Source organism: Candoia aspera, chromosome 6 (genome assembly GCF_035149785.1).
Source record: "Candoia aspera isolate rCanAsp1 chromosome 6, rCanAsp1.hap2, whole genome shotgun sequence".
Classification (NCBI taxonomy): Eukaryota; Metazoa; Chordata; class Lepidosauria; order Squamata; family Boidae; genus Candoia; species Candoia aspera.
Window position 1 is genome coordinate 94,519,673 of NC_086158.1, and position 24,606 is coordinate 94,544,278.

At 40.8% G+C, this 24,606-nt stretch overlaps 1 protein-coding gene across 2 annotated transcripts in view; it reads left to right on the forward strand.

The window, feature by feature from the left end:
* Positions 1–24,606, forward strand: part of RET (ret proto-oncogene) — a 111,882-nt gene that overhangs the window by 62,289 nt on the left and 24,987 nt on the right. For both annotated transcript variants that reach the window (XM_063307704.1, XM_063307705.1), the window contains 7 exons: positions 2,378–2,577; positions 6,073–6,331; positions 7,279–7,404; positions 10,691–10,801; positions 14,120–14,239; positions 16,492–16,745; positions 23,598–23,745. In XM_063307704.1, the coding sequence (XP_063163774.1) occupies positions 2,378–2,577; positions 6,073–6,331; positions 7,279–7,404; positions 10,691–10,801; positions 14,120–14,239; positions 16,492–16,745; positions 23,598–23,745 (1,218 nt within the window). The remainder of the gene's footprint in view (positions 1–2,377; positions 2,578–6,072; positions 6,332–7,278; positions 7,405–10,690; positions 10,802–14,119; positions 14,240–16,491; positions 16,746–23,597; positions 23,746–24,606) is intronic.

Genomic DNA, 24,606 nt, shown 5'->3' on the forward strand with positions numbered 1-24,606 from the left:
GGAGCTAGGAGTCCCTTGGAAGTCCTTCCTGTCTAGATACAATAGGGTGCCATGGTGCTTATACTCTTCTTGTTCCAAACCAACAGCACCAATTTGATTGCAGATCTAAGTCCCTGACTCTTGATTGCGTGTGTACATCATTTACCCTCTCCTAAAATGCAATGGATGAACGTATCATGTTAGAACTCAAGATGGTTCAGAAAGTTTTTAAATTCTTGGAGACAAAAATACACATACGCCCACGTGTCTGTATATGTGTCTCCCTTCTGGAGCCTTAGGTGAAACCCTTATTGGTCTTCCATAAATGATATCTGATAGGGAAATTATTAAATATATAGGAATTTATTTATTTATTTATTTATTTATTTACTATGCCACCTTTATTATTTTTATAAATACCTCAAGGTGGCAAACATACCCAATACTCCTTCCTCCTCCTATTTTCCCTACAACAACAACCCTGTGAGATGAGTTATTAAGTGTGGCATAGCAGATGACAGCATCTAGCTGAGCTTGAGTTTGGTTGATCTTAGAAAGGTAAGCCGTGTTGAACCTGGTTAGTACATGGATGAGAGATGAGCAGGAAAATCTCAAGAATATAGGCAAGTCAAGAAAACATCCCAGAAAAAGGCAGTAGCAAACCATGTTTGTAGTACTGCCAAGGAAAATAGCATGGGTTCATCTTTGTAGTCACTTAGAATGAAGTTCAATTCCAGTGAAACTTAACTTTATCTTAATAATAACCACATTTAATTAATCTTATATTTCAGTTAAACTAAAGTTGGTCCTTTCCTAACTACTTCCCCTCCCCAGCATATCACTCAAATGCAAATTCACCCATATTCCAAATTATACATGTAATAGTGGATTTAATTTATGTATAATCCTCTGATTCTTCTTTTTTTAATAATAATTTTATTACGTTTCAAGCAAAGATAAAAGCTACAGAAAAACAAAAAGCTACAAAGAAAAAAGGGAAAAAAACTGAAGTGTAGAAACATAAGAGAAGAAGTTTTCAAAATTACAAAAAGAGGTGACTTCCAACTTTTAACAGCAAGGATATACAAAATTTTCCCATAATCAATCCCTTACTCTGTATTAAACCAAAATCACATTATTTCTATAAATCATTCCATTGGCAATTATTTAAATCACTAAATACAGTTACTCCCTCCCCTTACATTAAAAAAAAGTTATATAAACCTCCTAATAAACTTCCTTCCACAAAGATAACATTTATTTATTTCCTTCCTACTACTATTCTATACATTCCTGTCTATTATAATAAAGATCAAACTAAAAAACATATAAATTGTCTGCCAATGTACTTGATAATACAACAATTTTAATAATCTTAATCATATTAAACCCAGAACCATCCAAATAAACATTTGTTTTTTTTTATTACACCTTAATCATCTTAATCCAAATTGTCAAACATAAATGAAATCAGCCAAACCCTAAAAGCAGTCCAGATAAATATTCTTAAACCCTTATCCCACTTCAAAATAAACCAGGGCATTTACATATCCCCACAATGCTCACAGAGCTTTTTTTCTTTAAAAAATCGAACAGCCCAACTGCCCCCCTCAAAAACTCCGACTTCTCTTCAGGAGACCTCCCATACATAATAACCCCTTCTGATTCTTCTTCTTTTTTTAATCTGTTCAATCGTGTCTGATTCTTGGAGGCTGGCTGGACAAGTCCCTGCAGTTTTCTTGGCACGGTTTTTCAGAAGAGGCTTGCCATTGCTTCCTTCCCAGGGCTGAGAGGGAGTGACTGGCTCAGGGTCACCCAGCTGGCTTTGTGCCTAAGGTGGGACTAGAACTCACAGTCTCCTAGTTTCTAGCCCAGTGCCTTAATCACTACACCAAACTGGCTCTCATTCTCTGATTCTAGCCACCTACTATTTATGAACTTTAGGAGAATCCGAGCACCCAAATTTTTCCTCCTGTTTTATGAGGTCATAAATCAAAGGAACCATCTGGCTTGTTGGGCCCAATTATGCCATTTTAGATGCTCCTGAGATTCGCTATGTAGGTCTGGGGAATAAAGAAATCTTTTCCCCCTAAATATTTCCTTTCCTTCTTTCTTTCAGGCCAGTATAATGGGAATAGGTTTTGGGTTTCCTAGACTGGAGGTATAAATGCCTTTGTTTCTCCTAGATATGTTTCCTTCAAAGGAGTTTGGAGTTGTGTTATGGAACACAACTCTACATTTCAGTGTGTCTCTGGCCACACTTCCCAATATATTACTGTTTTTCGTAGTTTCCAATGGCTATCCATTTTTCCTCCACTAGGTGTCTCTCTTGGTTGTGTGTTTCCTTATCCAAATGCTAATTTATTGTGAAGTTAAACAAGTTTTCTGTTTTTTGCAGAACTGATCTTAAACAAGAGCATTTCCATTACGGAAAGCCGTTCCTTCCAGCTGGATGTCATTGTGAATGACACGGAATATCAGGGGCCTGACAAATCCTTGATGCTCCACTTCAACGTCTCTATCCTTCCAATCCTCATCCAGTTTTCAAATCCGATGTATCAGTTCACAGTGAATAGAAATGCTGCCAACTTTTCACAAGTGAGGATGGCTTCTTTTTTGTTCTGTTTTAAAAATGAGCCTCTTAGAATTCAGTCATCAGGCAGGAAAATGTATGTACAAATGAAAAGATGGTTAGGACGTAAACAGTTCGGACTCATGTCAACAAGGAGCTTCTTGGCATGGAGATGATACAGTTCTCTTGATCAAGGGAAAGAGGTGGCCTGGTTGCACCATCTTTTTAGCCACTCCTGCGTATGCAAAAGTCAAAACAGGCTTCTTGGCAGGAGCTGCAACAATATGGTATAATCATGAAGGTGCTGGACCACAACCACCATAATCCACTCTCATACATGTGACATACAGACCCTCATTCTCTCGCAGCTTAACCTTCCTTCATGGGAAAAGTCAGAGGCAGGGCTGCTATGGATATCGCTTTAAGCTCTTAGAGGAAAAATGGGATATAAATCTAACAATGAATGAATGAATGAACACATTTTCCATATTGTTGCCAATGAAGATATAGCGTGATACGCATGTATCAGGTGTGCGGGAAAACAGTAAAGTGTAATTAATAAACCAAATTTAAAATGGTTGCAAGGACAAAATAACTGTTATTTAATGAAGCTACGGACGAAGTGCTTAATGGATGAAATTATCTGTGTTTGCAGTTTAGAAGGAGATGTTAATGTATGGTTAATTTGGACTGGCTATTCTTTGTACCATGCTCATGCTGTGCTCTATGTGCATGTGTCTGAGTATTCGAATGCATGTTATGACACATTCCCGCTGTCTTTCACAGTGTAGGTGTGCACGTATCTTACAGTATTTGCGTCTCAGTTGCTAAGTTAGTTATCTTTACACTTAATCTAGTTTATTGTTAGGCTGTGCGTGGACCGGTTTCCAGTGCCAGAAAAATGTGGCTTTTCCTCCCATCTATCCAAAATTGTCCATATTTCATCTGTGTCAGGGTATCTAAGAATTTCATGCAATTTGAATGAAAAATGCAGATGTTCCAAGCAGTAGAGCAGAAGATGAGCCTTCTGTTGAACACACTGAGGGAAAAGACAAAAGAATGAGGATAATTCTATCTCATTAGGTAGAGGTAGATTAAATTAAAAAATCAAATCATATTAGAAGTGACAGATTCAGTGGTAAATTGCTGTACTGTCTTAGAACTGAATTTCATAAAGGATTACAGGAACTAATTTGTCCTTCATTGTTTGAAATTAATGTTTAGCTCCTATTTCCAGGCTTAATCTGTAGATTCTACACATTTGTTAATGGATAAATTAAATTTACATGTAAGCAACTCTAACGATCACACAATTCCAATCATTCACAGGCATTGTTGCAAGTAAATTATCTTTCTGCATTTCCTTAAAAAAACCACGCTCCAAGAAGACAATAAAATTAAAGCATGCAGATTTTTGTTACTTCTGGAGAGGGGAAAAATAGGTGATTTTGCTACTAACGTAATCAAGAGAAATGACTGTAAATGTTATTGGCTTAAACTCATCTGGTTTAATTCCAGGCATAACATTTCTCTTCAGTTTATTGAAACAAGAATAGCAACACATTAAAAGGCCATTATCTTCCTACCTGTTTTCTTGAAGATCTAAAGAAAAGATTACTCATTTTACAGGCCTTTAATTCATTTGTAAGGTATCATTTTGAAAGTCTATTGCCAAAATTCTGAAACACCAAAAATCTCTTTAAAACAATGGAAAACAGCAGTTCCCAACCTATGCTAAAGGTTATCACGAGTGGGGCTGAGAAGCAGTTTAGGTGGGGCTAGTTATAAGTCTTTAATTCTGTCTCTCTATAAATAGACTATCTGCATATTAATGTCCTTCTTGGAAAAAGTGAACTTTCTTGTTTCTATCTGGTTAGGCACATCTGGTAGGACTTCAGAACATTTGAGTCAGCAAGCAAAGGAGCACGGGGGTGAAAAATGAGCAGGCCTGGAAGCTGAGAAAGAAAAATGTAGCAGGGAGCAAAGTATGCCTTTGAGTTCGTTTTCAGCAGACTAGATGCTGATTTCACAGGAGAAAATTATCATCAAATACATATGACATCCCCTTTTATTATACATATAGCCAATTTCAGTTATATGTATAATAAAGAACAACCCATTTCCAGACTTTTGAGAGGTTGGGTTGAATTTTCAGGAAGAGAAGAGCTCCACTTGCGAAGTTCAGCATATCTTGAAGCCAGGAAGGGAGGATGCCTTCATCTGTAGAACAGAGACAGGAACAAAGATGGTTTGAAGCCCATTAGGGTCAGGAAATGACAGTCTATGCTTAGACTTCAAATATGAAGCCAACTTTGGAAGAGGGATGGACATTTTCTTAACCTATTTGGTGCCCTCAGTCAAGGCTTGTTAATGGCAGAATCTAATATGCTTTTTCCATTTACTATGCTTTTATTACTTATCTTTTTAGTTGCTTTAGTTACAACGGCTAGATTTAAAGACCATTTTGTTGTGCTTGGAGATGATGCTAGAACATTAAGATGTAATATGCATTTTCTTATTTAATACTGTATAATGTGCTGACATTTTGGATGGCTTGTCACCATTTCCCTTATTATTCCAGGGAATTGATAACTAAATTTCCATTGTTATAAACTTGAGTCTTTCCATATCCTTGCTGGGATAACTTAAAATAAAAGGGGGAAAAAAAGAACCCGTTTTTCACTTAGATTTACTGTGTATCCCACTTTTCCTCCAAGAACTGAAGGGAATTTCTATGGAGATTTCTTTTTATTTTCTCCCGAAATAGCAATGCTTTGAGGTACGTTGGGATGAGAAGGATTGGTCCAAAATGACCCAGTGAGTTTCCCCAGCTAACAGTCAACTTGATCCTGGGTTTACCTACTCCTCATCCAACATGCTATGTCACCAGACCACACTGGCTCTCCTCTTTCTTTTGCCCAGAATCTGTAGCAACATTTGGAGAGATTAGCCTGTACAAGATGTGTGAAGGTTCAAGCGTCCTCCTCCACAAAGAAATTCTGCAAAGATGAGGAGGGGTTAAACTTTGGTTGAGGCCATTTCTCCATTTGCGCAGTGCAGTGAATGGACAAAGCAGCAGGAATTAGCTGCTACCTGTCTCGTGTCTAAAATAGCATTTAACTCCTTAATGACTTCAGAGAGGCGAGCCTTGCTCCCATGGGCTCCCACAGAATTATCATCCCTGACTGTAAGAAAGTTGTTGTGCCTTTTCAGAGATGTTTCTATACGAATAACCAGTATTGCAATTAAAAGCTAGAGGTGCATATAAAAGAACTGGGATATCTTTTTGAACATTGTGTTTTATTGTCTGGCCATGGAACAAAATATTGTGCTGCATTTTAAAGATCAATAGTTCACCCAACCTGTGAATATATATGGTCCTGAATATACTGTTTGATTGTCTACTCAGGTAGCACCTTCTGCAAAGAGACCACTCTTTCTGCTTCTTTGCTGCTGTTTGGCAAGTCTTGCTGACATTTTGATGGGTTCTCTTTTTTCCCCCTTCTCTTTTTTGAGCCTAGATAGGAAAAATCTGCATTGACAATTGCATGAAGTTTTATGGTGTCAGCATCACGTACAGCTTACAGAGCCCGAATGTCAGCTGCTATGCTGTGGAGGTAGCTCCAAGCCACGATGACAAGTATGGAACTCTGTACGTGAACAATTCAGCTGTGCTACGAAGACCTGAGTGCAGAGAAATACATTATCCTGTGCTAGCTAAAGAGGAGCGGAGCAGGAAGGAAGCCTATGCTCATCTTACAATCATGCTTGAAGGATCACGTAAGACTTTTGGTGTTGCTAGAAAGTTGAAATTTGGACTTCTCAGGTTTAGTTGAACTTGGAGGTGGAGTTAGTTGATATGTAGCAGCCTCTACAAATAAAAAAGGAATGTTTACTCCTCTTCAATTCTCACTATGTATTGCAGCAGAGATTTTCATGCTGGTCTAAACCAGCTGTTCCCTTCCACTTGTGAGACAAATTGGGTATTGAAGTTCCTAAGGGCAAGACTCTGCTACAACTCCCTGAACAATAAAAGAAGTCAATTTTGTTTAGGCTCCTTTGCAAGAAGAAATACATATATGTTGTTAGAAAGGGAAGCGTTGAGACGTTAAGCTCATGGAGAGGCATACATTCCTGGACTGTAGAGCCGTAATTCAGAAAAGAAGTACCAGTTCATTGAAAGTTGTACTAGTGTTTCATAGCAGAAGTTCCTGGATGAAAGTCAGAGCAAGTGGCAGTGCCTAGCATACCTTGGCTGGTCTTTAAAAAGCCAAGTAGAGTTGGACCTTGTTGATACTTGAACGGGAGGCCTCCAGGAGTCCTGGCCCAGAAGACTACGAGATTAGAAAAAAGCATCCTGAGAGAAGGCTGATACTGAGGGCCAAAACATTAATGGACACATCCATATAGTCAGCAGGAATCACCCAGCAGCCTTGGCTGATCTGAGAAGTAGCTAAGCAGAATAATTCCTGGTTAACACTTGGGTGGGAGACCACCGGGGAGTCCCAGGGCTGAAGGCTAGACTGGGGAGTTAGGAAAACATCCCAGAAGAAGGAAGGAAGCCACCAAGGAAGTTGTTGTATTATGCCTCATGAAGTCAACCACCAGTTGAACGCAACTCATGGAAGACTTTTACTTTTCTCTTGGTTAAAAGACTGATTTCTGCAACATGGTGGTGACAGTGATGCCCCTTATGTTAACAGTATCTTGTGTCTTTCCGTTCTCAGTTATACACAATGATGTGGACTGTCCAGACTCCTGTGCTATGAGCAAAACCCGATCGGAGTGTGAAGAATGTGGTGGTGTTGGAGTGCTAATGGGAAAATGCCAGTGGAGGCAGGGAAGTCGGAAAGGTACATTTGCATATTTAGCAGCTCAGTGGGAATCTGCATTAGGACCTATCCATGTCTGCAGCAAATGGCGCACCGTAGAGTATGTGCGTTTTGTTAGTGAAAGTGGATTCTCTGATGTGCAGGGAAGGAGAAATTAGGTTCGCTCATGTGTCTCTTTATCCCTGAACTTTTAAATGTTTTTTCTTACAATGTCTCTTTTTCTTTTCTGTGAAGGGCCTTGGCTGTGCTTGGTTTTCAAATTAGATCCATAATACTGTTAGTGTGGTGGTGAGGATAATATTGAAAAAAGTAGAGGTACCATAAAAACAGAGGATATGTGATTGCAACCTACACAAAATAGATGTTGTTCCCTATTACTGTCAAACGTTGCTCCAGATTTTCTCCTGGGAAAAAACGTTGCACGTGATACGGTACACAACTTTAAACATGGACTGACCCATATTAACAAAGCTATGCGATCAATATAAACAGGTAACCTTTCAGGGCGGTCTCTGTGTAGAAGCCGCACATTTATTTGGACATGAGTGCCTTCAATAAATTGCTAGGAAGGCAGTTTTCATTAGGACTTGCTTGATTCCATGCCAAATGCAAACAGACAAGTACAGGAACGTCTAAAACCAGACATTCTGCGGGTGGGCAAAATCACAAAATCCCGACTTACTTATTTCGGCCACGTCATGCAATCAAACTCACCGGAAAAGGCAGTTATGCTCGGAATGGTCAGTGGTTAAAAGAAACAAGGCTGCCAAAAAACACGGTGGCTGGACACCGTCAAAGCTGAGACCAGCCACAGCATAAAACAATAAAAAAAGCCATACAAGAGTGGAAAAAGTAGAGAGACCTGGCCCATGGAATCGCCAAGAATTGGACATGATTGAACGGATAGCATCATTACAGGTCATCCACGCTTAACAGCCATTCGGACTAACAATAGTGCTGGAAAAAACTGACTTACGACAGGTCCTCACACTTACGACCACTGAAGTGGCCCCACGGTCACGTGATCGCAATTGGCAACGGGTTCACATTTATGACTGTTGCAGCATCATGTGGTCTCATGATCTCCATTTTCAACCTTCCCAGCTGGCTTCAGGCAAGCAAAATCAATGGGGAACAACGTGATTTGCTTAAGAACCACATGGTTCGCTTAATGCCTGTGGTGATTCACTTAACAACTGCCACAAAAAAGGTCATAAAATTGGGTCAGATTTGCTTAATGACTGCTTCACTTAGCAACTGAAATTCCGGTCCCAATTGTGGTCGTTAAACGAGAACTATCTGTATCATCATGCCAAATGTACATAAGACACAAGCAAAGTCTGTTAACATTTTGGGATTACATTTGGCTTTTTAAAATAATCAGCAATGTTACTCCAAGATTATTTTTACCTTGAACTTCTATTTATCAGTTTAACAATGTGACTTTTCTGTATTCTCACTGGAAGTTCTCACCCACTACATGTCAGTTTTATTTCTCTTGTGTTCGTAATGTCACTGCTTTGGTGATCTTCCATAACACATGGAAGATCACTTTTTTAGTCTCCTTCTCAAGGAGTAAGAAGAACAAACCGAAAGCAATTTAATCACGTCCCATCATCTCTAATTATAACAGGGTAACAATTAAGCTTTCCAGTGGGAAGAACTATCTGGGAAACATTCAGATTTTCTCACCCTTCTCTGTATTTGTCTTAGAAAAGTTAAAATCTGACTGACCTTTATTTTATATGCAGCCTTAAAAGGTTCATATCAGAATGTTGCTGATATGACAGACCAGGCAAAATTTTCATGAACACTTTCAGAGCCGAACTTTCTGTTGGGGTGTTGGCACTGGCGTGCAGGAGGAGATGCAAATGTTTGCACAGTGTGTTTGTATGTGTGCATGTGCATGGCTCACACTTCTGCATCTGATGTCCTGGGCATTGCTTCCTTTCTCATTGCCTTAAACTGCACTGAAAGCATCCTGACAAGGCAGGAAACTTCATGCCTGCTGAGCAATGGTGGTCTTACTGAAATTTCATAAAACAGGGAGAACCAGTGGAGGGGTGTGGTGGAAGGTGCTGGAGTAGGAATGGGCAGACCTGGGTCCTAGTCTATCCTCAGTTTGGGCCAGTTATTCAGAAAAGTAAAACCGTCTTGTACTGCCCTTATAAGCACATACAGTACATACCAGATGAACATTCTAGATATTAAATGAGCCCGGTTACCCTGGCAATAGGAATGCGTTACCAGCTTCCCCAGAGTGAGGATGGTATGCATGGCTCCCTTTATTCTCAGGGATTCTGACTGCCAGGAAGCATGATGACATCATTACTGCCCCCACTTGCAGGGTGCCTGATTGGCTGGGCCCCTGGATCGAAAGAGAAGAAATTTCACGGAAGCAGCAGCACAAAGTGGCTGTTAACTTTATGAAAAACAATCAGAACTGGTACTTAGGATTTAAAAGGGCATTCCTTGCACAGAAAACACCATTTTGTCCTGAAACGTTAGCAGAGCAAAATCCACAACAACCTCATAATGTATCAAAAAGTATACAGTGAATTTCAGATTTAGGGAAAGGGTGGGTTTATGGCCGATTTGTGCTGGAGGATTCATTGCAACATCATTTTAGCAGTAATAAAGATCTCTGAGGTTTTAAGAAATCAGTTTTGATATAATTTTATTAACCTTTAATAGTATTACAATTACAATTTATTTTTAAAAGCTTAGTTTTTATTACAGGTAGTCCTCACTTAACAACAATCCATTTAGTGATAATTCAGACTTACAGTGGTGCTGAAAAAACCCACTTATGGCCGATTCTCACACTTACAACCATTGAAGTGTCCCCATGGTCACGTGATCACAATTGGGGCGCTTGGCAACCCAACCGGTTCATATTTTTGACTGTTGCTGTGTCCCATGGTCATGTGATTGCCATTTTTGATCTTCCTAGCTGACTTCTGGCAAGCAATATCAATGGGGCACTCATGAGTCACTTAACAACCATGTGGTTCGCTTAACGCCTGTGGTGATTCACTTAACAACCACCACAAAAAGCTCGTAAAATCGGGTCAGATTTGCTTAATGGCCACTTCACTTAGCAACCAAAATTCTGGTCTCAATTGTGGTCATTAAGCGAGGACTACCTGTATGTAATGTTGTATAGAAACTAAATACTGTAGCAACATGACTATATTATTATAAGAGCTATGTAGTGAGAGGAAAAAACTATACTGAACTACCTCGAGAAATAGGTTTGAATTGGTTATGCATTTCAGAGCTTTCAGAGACCACGTTCTTTTTTTAGGAATAACCACCAACTACTCCACCTGTAGTCCCAGCATCAAGACTTGTCCGGACGGCATTTGTGATGCTGTAGAAAGCAAAGATAAGAGAGTCTGCCCTCAAGATTGCACAAGTACGGAATCCAGACTCTCTTGCTGTGGGCTTTGATGTATATTTTGTTTTGTATGTTTCTCTTCCTAAGTCAACGTTCATGCTTCAGCAGGTGACAGCATTAGGGGGACTGTGTCTGGGCTCAGAGAGATAAGCCGGATCAGGCTTGAGGAGTGCTTGGGTGGGAAACTACCAGGAAATCCCAGGGCTGTAGGCTGGACTAGGAAATAATCCATCAATCCTGGAAGGAAAGGAAATGGCATGGACATGGCTGTGAAATCACCAGGAGCGAAACCTGACTTGAAGGAGAACTTCCCTTTGTAAATCATGATGTTACCTGTTTCATCTGAACATCCAAAGGCAGAACTTGGAGTGTGGTTCTGAAGGGCTTCTTTTAAAGAGATAAGTAACGGTTGCGAAAATGGGTGAAAACTTCTTTGAATCCAGGATTTAAAAAATGGATAAGCTACCTTCTTTAAATGATCCACTAGAGAGGAATCCCATTGCAAAATCAGGAAGCGGCTGGTGAAGAATTTACTTGTACTATTGGAGCAGTAGTACAGTATTACACCTTTTAAATAGTAAATGACTTACTCCCCTATAGAATTATTTCACAATGGGTTATAGGCAAGGGGAGCTCTCTGCCCACCCCACTTGCTCGTCAAAGTTGCTGTCATCCGATGTCCTATGCTTTGGGCCATCGCTCTTCTGCTAAAGCCTTCCAGGCTGTATCTCAAGCTTTTCCCAAGCTCTCAGGAGGAACTTTTCAGATGGCAGGCATGCAACTGATACCGTGTGGCGGTAAAAGAGAGAGATTAGCATCATGTGGCAGCAAAAAACCTATGCAGAACATTGATTCCCCTGCCTGGTCCAACTGTCCCTTAGGAGTACCACTGGAGGCTGTACAAAGGAAGTGCACAGAGTGTTAAGTGAAACTGGGACCCATGGGGGTGGGTGGGTAAAGGGACTGAAAAGTATTTGGCCCTCCATCCCCTAAGGTCCAAGGAGAGTCCTCCATGTTTGATCTCAGCCACTCTGGAGTTATGAATGGGATGCTGGTGGGCCTCCTCCAGTCCAAAGGCTTTTTACATTCCTGTTTGAAAGGGACTTCTGTAGTTGCTGAAGAAACAAAAATCTAGGAATGATGCTCCCCCCCCCCCTTGATGCTAATACACTCAAGGGAGGTTTTCATAACAGTGCACATCTGCTTACGCAGAGAAGACCAAACAGCCACTCCTGCTTGAGTCTTTTCCTCTCCTGGTTTTTCATGCTGTCCGGTGACATTTGGCCATTCCTGTTTATGGAAACATACCTTCTACCCAGCCCTAGAATACCATCCTCTCCCTCCACGCCCTCCTTGTCCTATCTCATTCCAAGATGGGACCCAAGAAGGGGTCCTTCCATTTATGAGGACAGGAGAATCCATGCCCCATTCCAAGTATTGTCTCAAAGAGCCATTTTGGATCATGAGTAACTCCGCATTTGCACCAGATCCTAGCTACCAGTGGCTGTAACTAAATCTAGATCAGTAGTTGTCAACCATTTCAGACCCCACATAGAAGGAACGAAGGGAGAGAGGGAGGAAGGACGGGAGGAAGGAAGGAAGGAAGGAAGGAAGGAAGGAAGGAAGGAAGGAAGGAAGGAAGGAAGGAAGGAAGGGGAATCTAGAGGAAAAATATAGCTATATGAGTTTGCCTATCACATTAAGGGAGATAATGCACATCTTTACTAGCAGTCAGTGAACAAAGACTACAATGTTAGCATCCGACTAATGCTGTGCTTATGAGTTTATTAAAGGTAAAGGTAAAGGTTTCCCTTGACGTAAAGTCCAGTCGTGTCCGACTCTAGGGGGCGGTGCTCATCTCCGTTTCAAAGCCTTGGAGCCGGCGTTGTCCATAGGACACTTCCGGGTCATGTGGCCAGCATGACTCACGGAACGCCGTTACCTTCCCGCCGAAGCGGTACCAATTAATCTACTCACATTTGCATGTTTTCGAACTGCTTGGTGTGCAGAAGCTGGGACGAGCAACGGGAGCTCACCCCGCCGCGCGGTTTCGAACCGCCGACCTTCCGATCGACAGCTCAGCGGTTTAACTCGCAGCGCCACCGCGTCCCTTATGAGTTTATTACCATAATAGTATTTAGGCTTTTTAATAATATAATTGGATTAAATGGGTTATTGTAAAATGCTGCATGGTTCTTGGAGATTATGCACTCCCCACTATTGCAACAATATGTATCGCTAAATTTATAGTTAAATATACTGTATATATAGAGGCTGAATTCATACAGTATGCTAAGCTTGCCCTGTCATGACATAGTATGGCCCATTCAATTTGCTTAATCTGTTCTGCACACACACACCCCAATGATTTCAATCAGCAACAAAGTTAAATGTATTGTGTAAATTGAGTCCTAACGTCCTGACTGAAAACCATCCAGGTCAGTCAAATAGATGGTCCTATTACAATAGCCAAGGAGGAATCAGGCGATTTTGGAGGGCAATGGGATTCATTTTGACCTTATAAGTCCTCCAATTCTGACCGGCTTCTCCAAACTGGTGAGTCATGTTTTGGGAAACAAGCAGTTTCCATTCGATCATTGTTTCACTCCCCACCTGCCTGTTGACTGCCATCAACAACAGCTTGGCTGATGGACTGTTTATCACTTCCCTCTCCTGCCAATCAAGGTCAGACTGTCAATCTTGACACACAGAGTGGCCACATAAAGAGACGTCAAAACCTACACCAGGACCAACGCCAGCTTGTTCCATACTTAGAGTGTTGCTCAGAGAAGCATGTGGTTAAGCCTCATTGATTTGATGGTTCTTACTCATGCATTACACACACACACACACACACACACACATATATATATGGGTTGGATTATCGTTTTGGAGCATATTTTCAATAGAGCTAGCAGTGGGTAAGCTGTTTCTGCATACATTGCAAATTTGCAGGCCAATGTAAAGTCTACTTCATGAGTCATCTTTCTATCCTTCCCCAATATTCCATTTTAGGCTAATTTGTTACAGCATTTTTAATACTTTGGGTGAGTGCACAAAATAGGTTTCCGTGACATTTAGGACTACAGATCTCTCCTGCAAAAATCTGGGCAACCATTAGATGGCAGCTAGGAGATATAAAAAAAAAAATGTAGTGATCACTTAGATTTTTGCAGCTCGAAGAAGAAGTGTAATATATAAATATAAACCCCCTATACAGTTGTCTCTTTTCTCACCCTATTTTAATAAGCCAAACTTTAAAATATGTATTAGAACGCCATTTGGTACGGAGTCCTGTGCACCAAGTGAACCTATCTCAATCTGTATTTAATTTAGAAACCAACATTGTTGGTGGCCATCAAAAAGGAAGTCTTGGAAGTGGGATCAAGGCAGGACATGGAGTCTGTCACTGCTTTCCAGGAATAAGCTGTTATTGTGAGAAGGATGACATCAGGGGTAAGTCTGAAGTTGTGAGTCTCATTGTATCACTGGATGCTCTAGCAATTTCTTTTTTGGCAACCTTTTCTTCTTCAACAGATGTTTCCCAGTTGAAACGTATTGCTCGAAATGTGAAAAGGGTGGTAGGTCGAGACCATAAATGAAATGAATGTGTGGGGTAACAGGGAGCCAAGAAGCTTTTTTTCCTGGTGTGGATCTAGTCAATATGAGAGGATATTTTAACGTGAAAGGCACTTCCAAGCCAAGAATTGCTCCCGTGCGTCCCAAAGTAAAAACAAAAATAAAATAAACTTAACATATTTATTTCAGAAAGTGTTGTTTCACTATTGTCCAAGGACTTTTTCACTGCTTGTCCAATCCCGAGGCAACGTTTTACAGGTCAAGGGAATTCCAGAGTGTCTTACACTACAATTGTATAGTATTCTAAGGTGGCTATTATGTAATTGTGTGCTTTCAGTAAATTATGAATTGCATTAACCTCTCCATGGTAATTGGTCACCCAACCCACTCTCTTATTACCCCGTTCACCCCAGCATCCCTAGTCATACTGTAAAGCAAAACATGCTTCTAGAGATGGAGAAGAAACCCTACTATGGCTTTCCAATCAGCATGAAGGACAGATAGTGGTTCTGACTCCTTTGATTAAACCAGTTTCAGAAGAATGGGAAATGATCTTCATATTAGGTAGATCAGCTCTTGCTTTGCAACACACCATGTATACTTATGTCCATCTGAGAATTATTTATTTATTTATTATTCACATTTCTATTACCGCCCATCTCCCCCGAAAAGGGGGACTCTGGGCAGTTTACAATAAAATTCTCCTTAAAACCTCAGCATCATAAAATCACTGAAATCGCCTACAATACTAAAATAATAAATAAATATAAATATGGAATCCAAATGACAAATTTCCATTCGGTAGGGAGAACTCTACATCACCAGCCACCCCCAGGAAGAGCTATTGCCTTCCCATCCCATTCCAGGCGAGGCGGCAGAACCAGGTCTTCAAACCCTTCCAGAAGGTCGGGAGCGAAGGGGCCTGCCTCACCTCGGGGGGTAGAATGTTCCACAGGGCGGGCGCCACTGCAGAGAAGGCCCGCTTCCTGGACCCCGCCAGATGAAATTCTCTTACAGACGGGGTCCGCAACATGCCCTCTCTGCATGATCGGGTGGGGCGGGTCGATGTTATGGGGATGAGACGGTCCCTCAGGTAGCCTGGCCCCATGCCATGTAGGGCTTTAAAGGTGATAACCAACACCTTGAATTGGACCCGGAAGCAAACTGGAACCCAATGCAGCTCGCACAGTAAAGGTGTTACGTGTGCTGATCTTGAAGCACTCGTCACTGTTCGCACAGCCCCATTTTGGACCAACTGAAGCTTCTGGATACTCTTCAAGGGTAGCCCCATGTACAACGCGTTGCAGTAGTCTATATGGGAGATGACCAGGGTGTGAGTGACTGTTCAAAGGGCCTCTCGATCCAGGTAAGGGTGTAACTAATAATATTGCAATAATCATTGTGTTATTAGAAGATGATTCTAAACTGAAATGAAAATGGAGGAAAGAGAAGAGTTCTTACTAATTAAAGTACATTTTCTCACGTCATGGCTATTGTTCCTGTCTTAACCCTCAGTTAAACAGGAAATCAAGCCAGACTGCTCACCTGAGGGAATGATATTAAAGGCAAAACCGAAATACTTTGGCCACATAATGAGAAGACAGGACACCCTGGAGAAGATGCTGATGCTAGGGAGAGTGGAGGACAAAAGGAAGAGGGGCCGACCAAGGGCAAGGTGGATGGATGATATTCTGGAGGTGACGGACTCGTCCCTGGGGGAGCTGGGGGTGTTGATGGCCAACAGGAAGCTCTGGCGTGGGCTGGCCCATGAAGTCACGAAGAGTCGGAAGCGACTGAACGAGTAAACAACAACAACAACAAACCAAAACTTGAGACTGAAGAGAATTAACAGATAGGGTTGTGGAAGAGAATTAAGAATGCAAAGATGGTATCTCAGAGTCTATTTGGCAACGGTGACAGTGCAGACTGTTGATGTGCAACAGTAAGCATGATCATGACCAGTGTCAATGGCTGAGGGACACTTTCTGAAGAAATTCCTTCAGCAAGGTTGCCTCCCTGTTTGTTTTCCTAATATTTTGGTAGAAATGCTGTAGATGGGGAGATCAGGAGGGAGAATCTGCAGGAGAATCTGCAGGACATGCTCTCATGTAATTCTTCTTTCTCTACAGAACCTTTGTGTGATGACATGTGCAAAACGGTGATTGCGGGGGGAGTCCTGCTATCCTTTATTATTTCAGTTGTCCTCTCTTCCTACTTCATTCATCGCTACCACAAGAATTCTCCAAAGCCACCTATTGCCTCAGCGGAAATGACCTTTCGGCGCCCAGCTCAGGCCTACCCCATAAACTACTCATCAAGTAATGTCCGTCGACCATCAATGGACTCTGAGAACCAAATGTCGGTGGATGCATTTAAAATACCTGTAAGTTATCCTCATGTTCAGCTGCTTAACGAGGAAAGTATCTTACCCAGGTTTTAGCTGAGGCAGAAGGAGGAGGTAGAAAGAGATAAAATATATAAGAGGTTTTAATAACATTTTTGGAAGCATTCATTAACTGACTCTACATTAGTTCCAGCACACCACTACTTGGTACTAAGGGAAACACACAAAGTTCTGAAGTTCACTGGTAAATCTCAGCTCACTACTTGGGAATAAAAACAGATAAAGTACTTTTATAGATATTTTTACTCCTAAAACAGGAGCCGTTCATAATTTTATTCTCAATCAGATTGTGTTTGCAGTGTGTGTGTGTATGCATATAAGTATGTATGTACACACACACACCCAAATATTTAGAACTGAGATGTTGATATATACTTAGTCTAACACTGCAGTCACTCTTTTTCTTCTAACCACCATGATTTTCAAAGGAAAGATGAAGGAAGTTGTTATTTTGTTTAGCAAAAAGAATCCCTACTTTCAAATAACAGGCAAGTTTTATTTCTGTACTGAAGCCCATGTTGTCTTAAAAACTAAGTGCAAAACGCAACAGAAAAGCTTTGGTGGTGTATTTCTTCATTTGTATTCCCTTGGGAAACCTACCTACCTACCTACCTACCATCTTTAATTCAGTCTTCCCCAGAAGGATCAAAGCAGAATGCATTTTCAGATCTAGAATGAATACTTATCTCACTCAGGATTCTTCGGTTGACAAACCTGGCTAGCCAGTTCAAACTCACAAATGTTCTGACAACCTTCCAAAGAGGATTGAATTTGATAGCTGAATAAGATCATCTGGCCCTCCAGTGCTCAAATCTGGCAACACATGTAATTAAGAACGTGTTTACATGGTCACGCTGAGTTCAACTCAGAAAAGCCCTTACCTTTACCTCGATGATCAAAATGTTATCTGTGTGGAGCTACCATCAACATTTTGCCTCACCCAAGATGCAAGGGAATCCAGTTAGACAAACTGCTCAGCCTTCCAGCAGCTGAATATTGCTGTAGCTGAAGTCTCACTGCCAGTTTCATCACCAGTAGATTAAACCATATAATTATCCTGATGATAGCCAGGGCATCAATCATTATAGGAAGCTATTTCTGGTCAAGAAAAGCTGCAGACAGCAAAAACTGCCTTGGTCTGTCTGGGCCTCTAGTGATCATGCTGGATGGTCAATTTTATCCAAAAGCATTCTTTGCATCTGGAAGGGTTTTCCAACAATAATTCATTTACCTGCATCTTAGCTGTAGTTTATAATCCTTTCTAAGCCATCTAGTGGGCTTTGGTCAAGCAACTCTTTCAGCATGCTCCACGCCAAAATTTCATACCACAAAGCATCTGCTTGGGAGAGGCACACCCAAAGGGGCAGAAAAACGTAATTGCTGCAAAGTTGCATATGAGAAAGCATTTATTAGCAAAATTGCTTTAAAAAAAACTATCTGTAAGAGATATTTGTCTTTCTAAAAGACACACACATCAGGGTATTTGCATTCTTTAAATGCAAAGGAAGTTGCATATAAAACTTCAATATATAATGGAAGTTTGCATGTAACGGCTAACAGGTTTAATTTTTTTTTTTCTCTATTTTTGGCTGATAAATAAAATTATTTTCCTTCTCTGATGGCTTAAAAACAGTAAAAAAGATACATGCAATGGATTAAGAAATCAATAATGGTGATACTAATACGGCCTAGATTTAATACATTGATAATACTAGCTGATCAAATAGAATGCTTATGGACTGCAGCCAGATATAAGGTATGTGGAAGACTCAAATACTAAAAGTAATGTTGTATCTTATTATTTGCAAATCACTAATTTCCATGTGCATTTTGAGATCCAACCATATTAAGCTGACATGAATAGAAAACATTCTGCGCAGTTGTGTTCATCACAATGGTTTGTTTGTTAGTTATGTGCCTTTTGGTGAGGAACACAACACATGATTGCTTGTTCCACAGGAAGGAGCAATTAGATTACAGTTAACTAGTTTTTCTGAAGCCTGCAATCAATTATTTTAATGTTTCCTAGCAACCTGAGCCAGCAATTTCCCCTTGCAGCTGTTAACAACTGTACCAGCACAATATATCAAACTCAGTTCCTTGCTGGAGAAAATGTCATTGTTTAAATGAAAGCAGGGTTCGGTTTGGTTTGGTTTTTAAGAAGCAAATTGGAATCTGGTTGTCATAGTCACCCATTTGGATCTTGAATGACAGAGAAACACACGGAGAGAGCTCACTATTTGCTTTACAATATTTGGCTCTATAAATTAGTCCCAAGTGGCCAAGACACAATTACCGAGCTCCAGCTTTGTTTCCAGACCATATTGGGCATTTGGCTTGCACCCTTGTTACTTGATAATCTTCTCAATCTTCTCTTAGTTTTCCAAGGGGTAGATGGCGCAACAGCAGCAAATGGGGTGGGTGCTTCCTCCCACTTTCTAAAACATTCTTGTTGACTCTTAGAGGGGAAAGACCTCACCCCCTGCCCAGCAGAGAGCTTGAAAAAACCAGACATGGATTCTTCAAACCAGCTGGTCCCCTTTATTTGAGGAAAAATCAGGTCACTGTGCCAGCTTCCAACTTTTTCTTGCAATTTGTCTGGGATATCTGATGAAGAGATGACCATAGAAGCAGCCAAGTGATAAAGAGGAAAGGGGTTTCTTAGTTTATGCTGTCCAGTGAGGAACAGATCAGGAAGAAATTGACCTCGTGAAAGAATACAGATGTTGTGTTCTGCTTTAGATCTGTCACTTCCTTGGTATCCCGAAGAACTGGTGGAGAAAGAGACACAAAACCAATGAAAGATGAAAATCTCATAACTGTCACTCCTTTCACTACAGTGGAAGGATGAAGAAATTTGTGTTTATTGCCCCTGCTGGTAAGAGCACAGGCTGCAGGGCAGGACAAAGTTTTAATTCGTGCCAACCGTTGACTTGCCACTGATCCCCAACAAAATGCCCCAGGGCACCAGTTTATCAATCTCCACTTCTCTTGTCAAAGACTTGCTTTGCCACACGCTTAGGCACTCTTAGTTGGAAACAAACAAATGATATTGCACATGGCAGAGCAACGTAGCAGCCTCTAGCAGCCTCCGATACAGCAGCTGCTTTGGAGTTTTTTCTCCTGTATTCACCATGATAGCCATTTTGTGAGAGTGCCTGCAACTTACTCCTAACATTTCAAACATACTACCTCGTCTAAAAGCAGAGAAATAGCAAGGCTCATGAATAAGCTGATGGGCTAGTTCCTGGAGAGAACCTATTGCTCGACTCTTGCTCTGCTAATTGAGATGATGTGGGCAAGCTGTCCAATCAGCCTCCATTTCTTTATAAAATGGAAGAGGCCTGTGCAAGATAAGGCTGAAGCTCGTAAGGCACATGACATAATAACAGGAGAGAGAGAGATTGAAAACACTATTTGTGCACAGCTCCAAGTTCAGCTGCCTATACAATAACCACCCTACATAGGAGAATCAGGAGACTTGGAAATCACAGCAATTAACTCTTCATTCCCCCATTGCTCTCTTGCAAATGGTGGAATAATACATAGAGCTACATGAAAACATCCAATACAATTGGGAACTGTGATGGTTTTCTGGTACCCGTAACAACGATGTGTTAATTGGGTCCACAGCTTACCACTTAGCCATCACCAAATATATGTTCTTCACTTAATAATTAATGCCAAAGCAAAACGGTATGTAAATGACAATCTGCTGTCTGCAGGCCTTTTAGGCTCAGATTCAGAATCATTGCCTTATATGATGAGCTGGTAGCTTAACTTTAAAAATCTCCGCTCAATTCAGGCTCTGAACTGTGTGTGATGCATATAAATATATTGGAATGGGGTGGGGGGATTTGGGTGCTATTGAAATTCTATGTGAACCGTATGCCCCCCCTCTCTATATATACTCATGCATACGTACACATATATACATACATATATTTTTTATTAAAAGATTTAAGAACAATAATACAAACTACAGCAAACTAAATCAGAACAGGAAAAGTGAAAAAGAAAGAAAGAAAACATAAAAAGCTAAAAGTGTGAGCCATATGCCTTTCTATGATGCATTTAGGTATTAGGAGCAGATGTTTTCCATGGAAGCATGTATGTTGTTTGGTTTTATTTCTCAGCTTCCCAGAACAGAAAGACCATTGTCTAGGATAAATAGGTGGCTTCTCAAAAGAATCTTCCTTCCCTTCAATTCCCCAAGTTCATAAATCGGTGCAAACTATGTTTACAAACAGTGTTGACTCCTTACTTCTGGCACCAGTAGTACAGAGAGGATTGAGATAGATTCCAGCATAATTGCCACCTACTATTTATAAATATTAGTTTCCTGTTCCTACAGGGTAGCTGTGGAGCCTGCTGCAGTTGTAAAATGTGGACCTGGGACCTCTTCCAATAAACTACTATGGACTGTGTGTTCGAAGGTCTACATTTGGCAAGCGGCTGAAAAAAACACCCCTCTAAATTGGCCAAATCTGGTATAAATAGTAGATCTTCAGCTTTCTGTCTCATGAACAGGTCACTTTGCCTCCTGTGCTTATGTTCTGTTTTCTTCTATTTTCAGCTCAGGCTATTGGATCTCAGGCATCCATGTTAAGTAAACCTAGGTCTTTTATGTATATTGTGCTATGGTGACCCATGGGTTATAAGTCACAATGTCTGTGTTGTGGTATGTGGGCCACCACTGGGTGGTGCCATCCAGGTCCCAAGCACTATACCGTGATCCAGTCCCATCCCCATGAATTTTGATCATCTGCTTCCCTGATTCTTTCCCTTCCACCTAGTCTAGGCAGTATACTGTCCATACTAGACAGAAGAAAGCCCTTGCTGAGTTTAAAAACTGCAGTGTCCTTTTGCAACTTTTAAAATGTTCTTTCAAAAAATCCCTCTATGTTTGTGGTTGCCTAGTTTATATTTAGAGTCAGTGTGGTGGCGGGGATGAGTATATCAGGCCTTTATTCACATATGTGTGGCCCGTATAAAATAGCAGCACTGGTTCTCACTGTCTCCTAAATCACTAACCATGATTATTATAGCATTATTGCGGTGTTTTAATGCTATCTTCTGCCTACAATCAAAAAGCTTCAGTAGTTTGAGTCATTCTCTAGATAGCACATTGTATTTCAAACTGTAAGTCCTTGTTTAATCACAGAAGCAAGTTTGCTTTCTCTGCATTTTATAAAAGACCTGGGACCACAGTTTGCTGTGCAGAACATGAGTGGTTCAGCTGTCAGCCCTGCTAGGTAGATCAGACCAGGAAATCAACTCTGCAGATAGGTTAAAACTATTTTTATTGAGATTGGCTGTAATAACAGAACCTTGCAGTTCTGATTGTGCTGTACCTCCTCCTCCATAACAGTTCATTGAATTAGGGAGGTCTCTGCCTGAGCCGCTTCTGAATATTACCTGTCTGTTGTGGACTTAAGATATGTTTCACCCCTTGTTGCTTTGGTAACAGATCTTGAATATCTCCAACAAGGTCATCTTCCTTACTCTCTACACCTCTTTTAACACTGCTCCTGAATGCCTTTTGTGCTTTTCATTTAGCATTATTTTTTCTTCCATGTGACTGTCAGTTGTGGCTTGGGTTGGCACCTCCTGGATTTCTGAGCCCTGATAAGGTTTTGATCTTTCTCTTTTTTTTAATTGTCTATCACCCCACGTGATTTGGTTCCAGTGACTATGAACACTAAGAAGATGAATTAAGAAGAGCAACAAGGGCAATCAGAGGACTAGAAGCAAAGTCCTGTGAAAAGAACTGAAAGTGCTGCATGCGTTTAGCCTTGAGAAAAGGTATCTGAGAGGGAATATGGTAACCCTCTTCCAGTACCTGAAAGGTGGCCCCACAGAAGGAGGTCAGGACCTATCCGTTTTTGTTCCAGAGTACAGGATATGGAATAATGGATTTAAGTTAAAGGAAAGCAGATTCAGATTGAATGTTACAACAAATCTTCCTTACCAGAGCAGTTAAGCAGCGGAACCAATGGCCATAAAGGTGGTGAGCTGCCGTTTCTTAGATGTCTTCAAGGAAAGGCTAGACAGCCACCTATCTGATCTACCTACACTGAGCAAGAATTGGACTCAAGAGCCCCTTTCATCTATGATTCTGTGTGGCCAGAGTTGCAGATGTTTGGGTTTTGGATCTAATCTTTCCTTCAGAAGTCAGAACTCTGCAAAACGGGCTACTTTGTTCCTAAAGTAAAATTTTATGCAGAACTCAAAGAGTTGACAAAAACGAATATAGTAAACACTAGCTACCATTGTAATAGATGCTTTGATTAATTCTAGAACTAAGTGCTGTATTTTCATAGTTCCAATTTATACTTTTTTTTTTTTGCAGTCCATTGAAAATTTTCCGGATCTTTTTTTTCAGACAACTTGGATCCTAAGTCATTAAATATGTTTATATTTATTTATTTATATTTCAAATTTAGTTACTGTCCATCTCACTCAAAGAGTGACTCTGGGTGGTTCAATGTTGGCCAATAGGTGTCTGCTTCAGAAAGTCCATAGGTCCCAAGACAGCCCAAGGCAATACTTACATAGGTTAGCTGGGCGTAATTCTTATCCCACAGTCACACCTATGGCAAACTGGGATGAACTGGCAATCCATTCAAGTCAGTTGTCTTGAGTTAAAAGTTAATTATTTCTTGTACAGAACCCTAAACAGAAGGGCTCAGCTGTCCCTCTCTGCCTACCCACAGCAAGCATAGAATTGCAACAATATTAATCTTGTGGTCAAGAAGAGAGAAAGATGCACATATCAGATGTTGCTAGATTTTGGTCTCGTAGACTTTCCTTTCTTCCTTTTCTCTACAGGAAGATCCTAAGTGGGAATTTCCTCGGAAGAATCTGGTGCTTGGCAAGACTCTTGGTGAAGGAGAATTTGGAAAAGTTGTCAAAGCAACAGCCTTCAGACTTAAGGGCAAAGCTGGCTATACCACTGTGGCGGTGAAAATGTTGAAAGGTGGGTTCTCTAATGTACCTGGGAAGACCTGGGAAATAATTTGGTAGTTTCTAGCTTGGAAGAAAAACAGTAATCTATTTCTGTTCTTTATCTGTCTACTTATTTTAATATTTATATCTCACCTTTAATGTGGGAACTCAGGGTGGTATACTTGGGATTCATCTCTAATTTTCTCCCTGGAAGAACAACCATGTGAGGCTGAAAGACAGCAATAGACCCTAAATCACTCCCCACGGTCCATAGTAAAGACCAAGTCCAGATCTACCCAGTTTAGATCCAACACTTTAACCGCTTATGCTACACCGGCTCTTCTAGGCCAGACCAGTGGTAGTAATTTTATGGAACATGACAACAGAGTGTTAGTTTTGCTGATGCATCTCAGTTAAATTATCTTTTGACAGAGGCATCTCAGAGCTTTATAAGAATGTTCTGTTTTTAGCAGCATCTGAATGCTGCCCATCAGGTTAAGGGGAACAATCCATGCATAAAAGCATAAAAGTAGCATCTCACTTTGATCAGGTGCTTGTTAAAGTCACTCTGTCAATAAATAAGAGCCAGATCTTTAACTTTTGGCACATCTGAACAGTTTTGGTGTGTCGTGAAAGTGGAAGACAAATTAAAAAGCCTTCCAAAAACATACTGGTTTATCTCTTCTCCCTTCTCTTCCATAAACTTGGTTTGGGTTAAATTTTTGTGCATCAAAATGTTCTTCCTTTCTGTCCCCTGAAGTCATCCATATGTTCTAACCTGCACCGGAGGGTCTCTTTAACAGTCTTGAACATGTTTTGGGGACAGAGCATGAATTGTTCCTTCCTTTTCCACTGGCAGAACCCATACTGTCATTAGGGCATGGGTAAGGCT